The sequence below is a fragment of the Cataglyphis hispanica genome, chromosome 3, assembly GCF_021464435.1.
Source record: "Cataglyphis hispanica isolate Lineage 1 chromosome 3, ULB_Chis1_1.0, whole genome shotgun sequence".
In the NCBI taxonomy this organism is placed as follows: domain Eukaryota; kingdom Metazoa; phylum Arthropoda; class Insecta; order Hymenoptera; family Formicidae; genus Cataglyphis; species Cataglyphis hispanica.
The window spans coordinates 9,968,784-9,980,263 of NC_065956.1; the positions used below are offsets into that span (position 1 = coordinate 9,968,784).

General features: G+C 27.7%; 3 protein-coding genes across 3 annotated transcripts; all 3 read right to left on the minus strand.

Moving 5' to 3' along the window:
• Positions 1–246: 246 nt before the first annotated feature.
• Positions 247–4,313, minus strand: LOC126848349 (phosphotriesterase-related protein-like). The gene is made up of 7 exons (XM_050589174.1): positions 4,073–4,313; positions 3,586–3,760; positions 2,997–3,184; positions 1,483–1,635; positions 961–1,125; positions 638–861; positions 247–387 (listed from the first exon to the last, which is right to left on the minus strand). The coding sequence occupies exons 1-7, from the start codon at positions 4,095–4,097 to the stop codon at positions 247–249; spliced, it is 1,071 nt and encodes a 356-aa protein (XP_050445131.1). The 5' UTR covers positions 4,098–4,313.
• A 310-nt stretch (positions 4,314–4,623) lies between these two features.
• On the minus strand, positions 4,624–7,768 carry LOC126848348 (phosphotriesterase-related protein-like). The gene is made up of 7 exons (XM_050589173.1): positions 7,491–7,768; positions 6,918–7,080; positions 6,212–6,402; positions 5,971–6,138; positions 5,510–5,674; positions 5,194–5,414; positions 4,624–4,975 (listed from the first exon to the last, which is right to left on the minus strand). Exons 1-7 carry the CDS (start codon positions 7,522–7,524, stop codon positions 4,841–4,843), a joined length of 1,077 nt encoding a protein of 358 aa, XP_050445130.1. The 5' UTR covers positions 7,525–7,768; the 3' UTR covers positions 4,624–4,840.
• Positions 7,769–8,007: 239 nt separating this feature from the next.
• On the minus strand, positions 8,008–11,419 carry LOC126848113 (ras-related protein Rab-7L1-like). Its single transcript, XM_050588705.1, has 6 exons — positions 10,559–11,419; positions 10,033–10,065; positions 9,599–9,695; positions 9,375–9,431; positions 8,904–9,145; positions 8,008–8,446 (listed from the first exon to the last, which is right to left on the minus strand). The coding sequence occupies exons 1-6, from the start codon at positions 10,692–10,694 to the stop codon at positions 8,325–8,327; spliced, it is 687 nt and encodes a 228-aa protein (XP_050444662.1). The 5' UTR covers positions 10,695–11,419; the 3' UTR covers positions 8,008–8,324.
• Positions 11,420–11,480: the final 61 nt, after the last annotated feature.

An 11,480-nucleotide genomic window follows, 5' to 3' on the forward strand; every position in this document is an offset into this window, starting at 1 on the left:
AGGTTGTCATATATTATTGTATCGTGTAAATAAAATAAATTTTATATTGCCTTATATTTAAAATACACTTGCAATATGCTTATTATAGAGTAAAAATAAGCAGAATAGATTGTTGCAAATGAAAGTATTATTAAAAAAAAAGATACATTCAAGATATTTTCGTTATTTTACGCTTTACATAAAAAACATAGAATAGAGCTTTACATCATCTTTTAACTTTATCTGATACGATCTATCCAGTATAGATTATAGATTAAGTCGGTTAAGCCATCTGCAAGGATTTCGAATTCTTATAAGTTCCATCTCTTCCAACGAGAAATATTTTTTTAACATGCGTGGCACAACATTGTTTGTAATATGAGCATATCCAAGCCCGCCGAAAGCTATCTGAAAAATTAATAAAATAAGTCATTTATAGCTTACAATTGATTTTGCCTGAATATCATGTTAATTCGAATTTTAATTTAAATTATTTATTATTTAATCGTATAAATCGTGTAAAAAATATAACAAAAAATATGTTAAATAAGATTATAAAATTGAAGAGATGATGCGCCGAGATAAAAACAAACTTGTGTTAAGTACTGAAATATTATATTATATAAAATTGATTGTAGAAATGTGGAAAAGTACATACCAGCCTATGCTTGGTGTGAATATCGTGACTCATAAGAACTCGTTCCAATTTTCTATTTCCATTTAGCGATGCCATAAATTGAATACTCTGCGCATCTGACATTATATCAGAGAATTGATTCAACTGATAGAAAGAAGACTCGACTCCAAACTGATCAAACTGAAGATAACATTTAGTATCGTCGACGAATTCTAAGAAATCCTCTTTAGATGAAGTAAATATACCTGTTAAATTTATTTAATTAATATATCAACAATATTTTTTTATATAAACAAGCTATTTGAAAATTAATTAAGAAAAAAAAAAAAATTAGTGAATCTTACGATCGATGTGGGCCATAACAAATTCTGTAGGGTGTCCACCTGCTTCTTGATAAATTCGCATTACGTCCATAAGTGGAATCACTTCTTTTCCGGGATGAAAACACACAGGATAACGAAATTGTCCTTGAAACTCGCCAATCGCACGAAGAGCACGTTTTTCAAAATCTAAGTTATAAATATAATATAAATGTTATATAATAAATAATATAGTTAATATGGTTTTCGAATATTTAAACGCAATATTATTAATCTATATTTTATTTGTAAATGAATCATTCAAATTTATTTCTATACTGTGTATAAAAAACTATAAGAAAAATGTCTTATGGAGCATATATAATTTTTATTACATTTATTATATATATATATATATATATATATATATATATATATATATATATATATATATTAATGAGAGAGATTGAGGTATATATTTTGCAACACAACCACTTTAAAATAAATTATAATGTTATTATATTTGTATATTTTTTATACGTATATCTTTATCTTTTATTTGTGTACCTAAAAGAATATTGCCGCCTTCTGCAATAAATGCTGGCTTCACATCGGGATGATTTTTACAACCATTTTCAAATTCATCATTCATATGATTGTACATTTCTTCTATGGTTGCAGTGCAAGTTAATATTTTGTTTGCATCAGTAATATGATACCCTGTCAAATTGCAAAAATATAAGGTAATTAATGATATAATTAATGATAATACATGAGAAATCGAAATTAGTCATATATTTAATTGCAAAGTATAAAAATATCTTTTTAATTGAGATAATTACTTTAATTCATGAATAAAAATTTGATCCTAAAGATATGAAATAGATTATTATGCAGAATGTCATATATAATTATCGTACATTTTAATAATGCATTCTGGAAATTAATAGATGTCGAATAATGTGTCTCAAAATTACAATTTTCGTATTACAAATCATTGAGAATATATGGAAATTGCATTCAATCATTGGTTAATCGAGAAAATATCGAGGATTATTCATAATTATCACATCTTTTCAATTTTTATTGTAATAATGCCTCTATATAATTACTCATTAAGTTAAAATTTTATTAAGATTTCTTTTAAAAAATTAACTAAAGAAAATATATAGTGTGTTATTTTTTATATTTTTTAACACATAAAGAGCCTCTTATTTTTAATCGTCATGTAAAGAATCGTTGACTCAACTTATATTTTTGAGAAAAAACATCTCATACGCGAAGGATTTAAAAAGATATTGTATATATAGGGTGGCCCCGAACGTTCCAGTCAGACTTTGAGATCTTATAGGAAATTTAATTCTGAACGAAAAATTTCTTATAAACATGGAAGGAAAAATGGGCTTTCTTAAGAAGTTATCGCTTAAAAACCTCTAAAAACGTGATTATTTTACACATTTTTTCAAATATCATGGAAAATGTGTTTCTTTAAACAAAAAGTACCGAAACAAAAGTTGTAGAAAATTAAATTATCTTTTAAATAAGATTAAAATGATTGTAGTACGTTCCATAAGTTTTGAGATAATCAGTTTCAAATGTACAAAAAAATATTTCTTTCTGCTATAGCTTTTTAAAGATACTCTCCATTTAAAAAATATTCTACAATGCTATTTTAATTTAAAAAGAAGAATTACTTTATTTTTATGAAAGAAAAAGATTTTTGTTTTTTATTTTTATTGATTTTTCTCCAAGAAATTTATTAAGTTTCATCTTCATTTTATTTTATTTTTTAAAACTTATGGAATGTACAATTCACACTTTATTTTGATCTCATTTAAAAAATAATTTAATTCTCTACAACTTTTGTTTTGGTACTTTTTATTAAAAAACGTGTACTTTCCCTGATATTTGTAAAAACATATACAATAATAATGATTTTAGAGGTTTTTCGGTACTAACTGTTTAAGGAAGCATTTTTCAACTCATGTTTATAGAAAATTTTTTATTCAGAATTAAATTTCCTATAAGATCTCAAAGTCTGGTCAGAACGTTCGGAGCTAGTATTATACAGACAGTCATACCTGTACCAATAAGTATATTAACTTTGGTCTTTTTACTAATTGATTTCAATAAATTAATCTTGCGATTCAAACAACTGCTTTTCTCTACAATAGTTCCACCATTAGCTTGTTTAAATAATTTCAAGTCCTCAATAGTAGCAACTATTCCCTCTTCATCATCAAGTTGCAGATTATACAGATTGTTATATCTAATTTGTAATATTTTTCGTTAAATACATATTTATTTTTCTTAATAATATTTATTTATAATTTATGAATGCGCAAGTAATTATGAGGAAATACATAAAAATTAAGATTATGTGGAGTTGTTTTATATAACTGAATGAAATGTAAATAAAACGTTCTAAAAACAAAATACATATATAATATTATATATATAAATATTATAAAATTTGTAAAACATTGATTTAATTGTAAAGTCACACTAAAAATGTTACTTTATTATTCAAGAATGTCACTTAATAAAACTATTTTTTTAACATACACATATGCACACAAACATCTATCGTTTAAACGTATATTTGAAGTTTAGGGTATGCACGTTGAAAGAAAAATTTTGAGATGCGAGAAATATTCTAATTTTACTTACGGATACTGCTTAACATATCCGAAATTCCGTAAAGAAGAAGATCCAAAATCATATGTTAGTCCAGAACAATTACTAGAAACTGAATTTACTTCCAGATAGAGACTGCAAAAATTGCTTACTAAATATTCGTGCGTTAATGTTGTGCCAAGGTTGGACATTTTCATAGCTCCCAGTACTACACACATCAAAATGCAAATAATAGTATACAAAAAAAAAAATTATTATTAAGAGTTATTAAAAATATTATTACCCAAAAATTTACAAAAAAAAAAGTAGAAAAATATAATAGTCTTTGAATTATAAAGATAGAATATTTGATGAATCTACAGAAGTATACAGATTTATATATCATTTTTGAATACATAAAAAATATATCAAATAATATAATCCATATAAGAAAATGTGTAAATACAATTTATTATATATCATTTAATTACTTTTTATATATTATTTTACATTCTAGCAATTTTTCTTTACACGTTCTTACCAGATTCCACGTAGTTACCATCCATTATATGAGTTACTGCTTTCTATCTTCACAATTTTTTAAAAACAAAGAGTTTATAGTAATTTAATTTAATTTTTTATATTCTATTCTTAATGGTAAATGTAATCAAGTACACTTTTTAAAATTATCTAAGCTGAATGTTACTTGTTTCGTAGATAGCACAGCAAATGTATCTGATACCTAGGGCGATCGTAACTGTTGTGACATTGTACATGTACATCATATTGAACCTAAATATTTGTTACAATGAAAGATATTATGATCGTTAAGTTTATTATGTATGTCAAGTAATATTGAAATACGTATTTATTTTGATGATGACAAGTATAAATAACTGATAAAGATACAAATTTGAATAAATCTTTCAGTCTATATAATGATTAGTATTTCTAATGATATATTTGTTGCTTTATGCAATAGCAAGTCTTACATTATAAATTTATTTATTGACTTATAAACAATATATATATAATAAAATATTCCAAAAATTAAATGTTTGTAATTTCAAAATATAAAAAATGGGGGAAATTCTTTGTTTATTATCAATTTTTATATCTTGCAAATACAATATAAGATATATAATATATAACATATGCAATATATAACATATTATCTTGAATTAAATATAACAGTTTTAGGGCAAAACAATAATAAAAACAAAAATTATCGTAGCAATCTACAATCAAACAATAATCGAGAAAATACAATGTTATATTATAAAAAAGCAATATTTATTGCGCAAGTAAATTATTGCCGAGTAAACCATCTCTTTGGATTTTCAACTGTTATTAATTCAATTTCTTCCATCGTGAAACCTTTGTTTATCATATTTGGTAGAATGTTATTTGTGATATGAGAATATCCATGGCCGCCAAAATGTACCTTTAAATCAATAAAATAATTTCAAGCGTTTTAATTTTTAATTGAATTTTAGTCTTAATTTAAATAATTAACTTATTATTTAATTTTAATATTAATACATTAATATTAAAATTAGACCAAAAATGCGTTAAATAAAACTAAAATTAATTCATAAAGCAAAATTATAAATAATTAAATTTATTATACAAAATTGAATAAAGATATTAAAAAATACGTACTAATCGGTGCTTCGTGTGAATATCGTGACTCATAAGAACACGGTGCAGTTTTCCTTCTTTCTTTAGACGTGCGATACGTTTGATACGTTGTGCATCTGATGGCATATCGACCGAAGGATTCAGCTGATAATAAGAACACTTGACACCAAACAAATCAAACTGGATGTAGCATTTGTTATCGTCAGCAAATTCCATGAGCTGTTCCTTGTTGATTAACGTACCTGTACAATTTATTTAATTAATGCATTTTCAGAGAAATATTTTTGATATATGTATCTAATTAAAAAAAATAATTTAAAAAATTTATAAATCTTACGATCAATGTGGGACATGATGGCTCTGGTAGGATCTCCACCAGCCTCTTGATAGATCCGCATTATTTCCATAGGTGCAGACGTAGATCTTCCGGGATGAAAGCTCACAGAACAACGCAATTGCGCTTGAAGTTCGCCAGTCGCACTAATGGCACGTTTTTCAAAATCTAATTACAAATACAGAATTCTTTTAAGACATAATTTAGTATATTGTATATTATTAATTAATATGTTAACTATATTTATTTTATTACTAAGCAAAATTTATTTTTTGCAACGCAAAAGTATCATAGTCTAATAAAAATTGCATGTGAAGTCTACTCGTGCATTTTTTGCGCTTTGTTTTCTGGTTTTTTGTCTTCTCAATGTCTCGATATACATTTTTACATATATATTTCACTCTAATAAATAAAACTCTAATAAAGCACCTAAAAATATTTAGCAAACTAGTACGACTATGTACCTTCAATCGGCCAAGTGCTGCCGACTTCTCCGATAAATCCAGCCTTTACCTCCAGCCCATTAGGACACTCCACGCAACTCTCTTCCAATTCTCTATACATAAGATTATACATTTCTTCTTTCGTTGTATTGAGGGTCGATGCAGTTTGCGTGCTGGCAACATAATATCCTGTCGAGATGCAATATTATGTATATAACATTTAAAAATAATAATAATAATAATAATACGATAAAAAATATACCGGTTCCAGCGATCACATTAACTTCCATCGACTGACTAACATTTCTCATTAAAAGAATGTCACGTTTCAAACCATGACTGCTGTTTTCAACGATGGTCCCACCGCCAGCTTCCTTGAATAATTTTACATCCATATGAACAGCTCTCTCCGCGTAATCGTCATAAAACTCCAAATTACTCAAACTACTATATCTGAATCAATATATTTAATATATTTTATTAATATACAATAATTTATTTAATTATTTATTATTTTTATAACAACATTTATTCATTAATTTATTGATTATTGATATATAATTATAAAAATTATGAAGATTGTTTCATACGTTATCATAACTTTATTATATATATCATAATTTTAGATAAAAAAAAAAATGTTATATCTTTGCTATGTTTTAGTAAAAATGTTTAATTAAAATCCATTCAACAAAATATTAATAAATTTAAAAATTTTTCCAAAATGTTTAACAAAAACAAATTACAAATGCAAAGTTGCTTTATTATCGCGTTAAAAAATATTATTAATATAATAATATCCTTTTATATTTCAATATTAACATTCAAAGCTTTTCATCATCACGTGCCATGCACATTTTTTATTTAGGATTATTTTTTTATTTAGAGTTTCATAATCGGCGTAATCATAGGTTTCGAATATATCTATTCATCTATTGTAAAAAGATACCTTTTTTTATTTGACTTACGGATACTGCCTGATATATCCAATATCCGCGAGATGCAGACTATCTTTGGAGAAATATTTTTCAATATGCTTCGGTGGTGGTACGTAAAAATTACGAAAATCAAGAGCCAAATGTTCGTGCGTTAACGTTTTGCCGAGTTCGGATAATCGTATACTTCCTAGCACTGTACCATAAGATATAATAATAAATAATTAAAAATTTAATATTGTAAAATCTGTTTACTTTTGCATTTAAAAAAATTAAGATTAAAAATTTTAAAAGAGATTTATTATTATGTGAATAATATTACTTTATGTATGTATGAAAAGATTTTTGAGTAAAGTATTATATTTTTATATTACTATTAATTATAATAATGTTGCTTGTGCAGCAAAAAATTGAAAGAATTCTATAATAACTCTACTGAAGATTAAAATATATTTATAATCTGAGATTTGGGATTTTTTCTTTTTATATAATCTGGTAGTATTTTTGACGTATGAGAAATGATACACAAATTTTATATATGACAGAAATTATAAATACAATTTAACTGCATTTATATTAGTACTTTTAATTTTCCTTCACACTTACCTGTTTCTACGGTATCTGGAAAATTACCAGCCATGTTCACTTTATTTATGCTTCAAAATATAAAGAATTACCAAACAATCTAACTTTTGTATCCTGTGCTCCACGTCAAATTATAATGATGTATGCCGAATACGCGTCTAAAATGGCATATATATTAGCTTACTGTTTTTTGAAATACAAGCAGTACAGAAATATAAACAATATTCTACGAGTTATTACTCGCTACTGCTGTGACGTGACACACTTTAATCAGACTCAACCTAACTCAACCCGTAGACACTCGTCTCATTATAATCTTACTTGACTGACTCTCTCTTAAATGCTATTTTGATTCCTGATAATATATTATCTGTTATATATTAGTGGAAAAAAGCTTGTTGATATATGGATAATTAACGTTGATAATAAAGATATCTACAAGATGTTACAAATATGAAATATTTCGGAAAATTCAAAAAATTTTTATTAAAAGTTGTCACTTTAGATATGATTAAAAGGCTAATTATAATATTTATAATTATTTTTCCTATGATTTATTACAAAACGTTTAAGGAAAAGAACAATCTTACTGACGCAGTTAGTGATATAAATGTAAAAATGACAAAAAAGATTATTGTATAAAACAAATGTTGTGTATTACAATATAAAAATTTTTAATATAGAAATTTTTCGACGACGTAATTATAGTTTCACTTTTCGTTCGCATGGAACATTTTATGACTATGTTCCAAGATTTTTCGATTGTTTATCTCGTCGTTGATACATGCTTCGTTCAACATATATATATATATCTTTGAGTGATCATAAAATCTTAAAATAAATGTCCTTTTCGCTTTATTTGCAGCAACTAAACTCATGTTTCGACAAGTTCTCACGTTGTAATTTTATCGAATCGTGTACACCATTGTCAATTTTCGAGCACAACACCTTCTCCACCAAATAGCGCATTGCTGTATCTGGAATTTTTATAATAGCGCAATTAGTTCTCGACTTGCTTACTTCAATTATTAGTCATAGAAGATTTCGTCTAAGATTTCTTAATCGTATAGCGTTTTCAAATGGATTTAAATAATGCACATTCCATAGAAAGTATATTTGTATACTATTTGCAAAATCTAGAACATTTTCGATATATGTAACATATATCGATGATTATATAAACTTGTGCCACGATAATAAAATAATTAAAACTGCGCGAGATTAATGTAACAAAATATAAAGTTTATTTTCAAGCTTGAATCTGTCTCCAAAAAGAAATATAAATATATCTCAAATAGAAATATAATATAAAAATATCAAGATGTAATATCAAGATTAAATATCAAAGATAAATTTTTTTAGAACATATAAATCGTGTGCAAAAGAAGAGATGATTTACGAGAATAAGTTTTCAATCGTTTCCGATCTACCTACCGACATTGGTATTGTTTTTGGCGGAGGTCGCGTACCAGGCGTTTATCTTGTTTTCCTTACAGAACTTGGAGATCTGTTCGTCAGTCACGGCGACTGATATATCGCACTTGTTCGCCAAAAGAACGATCGGTATATCCGAGCCATCTGGTAATGTGATCTTTTCCCTGAGATCGTACAGCCACTTCTTCATCGATTGAAAGGTCGCCGCGCGCGAAATGTCAAATACGAGAGCCGCGGCCACTCTATATTAATGTAATTTAGATCAATGAACAAGAAGTCGGTTATTGATTTGAAATTTTCAATCGATCGGTCAAGGGATATAGTCGTCCTAGTCTTGTTTCGATAAAGCATATCATTAGAGATCAAAGTATATATAAATTATTCATAAATAATAATAAAATATTTAAAATGAAATACGCACAAAAACATCGACTAAATCCGATAAGAGGCGTGTATTAAAGTCATATTTACGCATATTTATAATAGACCCTTGTCATGTATCCGAATCTCTCGTGACCGGCGATGTCCCTGAAATATTAGTAATAAAATTATCGTTTTCTTCCTTATTTCTATAGTGAGTTTGCGAGATTAAGAAAAATTTCGAGAGATCATCGCAAAATATAAGCAAAGAAGATTGAAAAAAAAAAATAGAATAGCAAAATTGATAAATTATGCGCGTTGAGAAACTGTCGTACCATAACTGCAAGTTTATTTTAGTATGCGGATCCCAATCGAGCGTTTTTATCGCAAAATCGGCGCCTATGGTGATCTTGTAATTGGAGGAAAACTTTCCTGGAAAAGACAGTTTCGATGATACATATACAATAACGATATTGACGATGTACGAATTTTAATTATGCAGATGTAGTATCGTAGTTGCAGCTGTATACGTTGACGTTTTGACGCACGTGTCTTTAAAGCAGATAAGCCGGCTTGCGCGCATTTCTCATTTCTTTCTCTCTCTCTTTAAACGCGCTATTTTGTAATCTCTTGCTTTGCTCCTCTCTTATGTGCGATCGCAATATATGTCTATGTTTAATATTTTTAATAACGAGAACTTTTTGCGTGCAAGAATAATTCTGATTGACAAGAAATCGGAGGAGGTAAATAAGAAATTGTAAATTTTTACCTTCCGTGTATCTTCTAACCAGCGCAGTTTTGCCTGAAATAAGAAACTTCTGTCAAAATTTAAGCAAAATTATAAATTTGAGTTTTAAAAAATCCATTTTGTATAAAAGCAATTTTACAAAATTCCATGTAAACGATTCTAAAGCATTATTGTAAATATTTACAACATATACGAAAAATTGTGCAGAAAGATTTTTGTAATTTTATCAAAATTATCAATTTTTAAAACTTTGTAAAATAGTTATATTGAAAATTATATAGAATTTTCCAGATTGCATAAAAAAATTAAGCTCGTAATTCATTAAATGCTTTTACAAAATCAATTTTGAAATAATCGATAGAATTAAGGTAGATAATAGGAAGATATCGGATATTTTCTTGTGTGTGATACTTTTCTCTTTCTCTTATCACTTGGACGAAAATTTATACTTTTCAAGTGTGTGCTAATGATATATTACAAATAATATATAAATTATGATGCCGAATGCAAGCAATCGTTTATTTACTACGAATCGGTAGCAACTTACCGACACCGTAGTCACCGATGACGAGGAATTTAAAGAGATGTTCCTTGAGATGACCGAAATACGATAGCACAAGGTCGGAATCCCTCCTGGGCCTTCGTAGGATCATGCTCACCGTTCGATCCGTTTGCCGCATCATACACTGTGTGCGACAAACTGTAAGACTTGTACTATCTTGACTCTTGGTTCAACAGTAAGAAATGACAAACTGAAGGCGAAATAAACATCCGACCCGTGGGTCGACATCCATCGTCTTACTCCCCTCGCGGCAACGTTTCGATTTCCGTATCAGTGATTATTTTCCAATGTTATCTCGCTTCGTTGTAAACACATTATCGTTTCTTGGAATATATATTTTATTTTTAATAAAAATCCTTATAGGATTAGGTTTAAAATGTTAAGTTTCGCTCTGCTGGAAAATCACTGTGGCTAATCGAAAATTTTCTTTGCAAAAATATTGTGATGACTTATTGATAAATAAATTGGGTAACAAACAGAACTCTATCAGATAAATTTCTTTCGACACGTATATTATTATTGTCGACGTAGGACACAGGTGTAATGTGTTCGCCAAAACAGCAAATAGCGTTTCATAAAAAGTGCAGGCCTTTATTTCGCGCATACACCTCTTTTTTTTTTAACGAGTAACACGGCAGCGATTGTTAAATTCGATCGAACCATCGCGGTTTCGATATCGCGGAAGCTGGATAAAGACATGCAAACATCGCATACATATGCGTAGTTGTTTCCTAAATCTCTTTAGTAGATCTGATTCAATTTTCCGTTCGGTGAGAAAAATAAACGCGTACGAGGATAAAATAATTCGATTCGTCGTTTTGCTATGTATGCAACAGATGCGAGAGACTTTACTTTCGCGTTCTCTCTCAAAGACACGAGACGCATGCGGAAAGACGCGCGAGAAGAA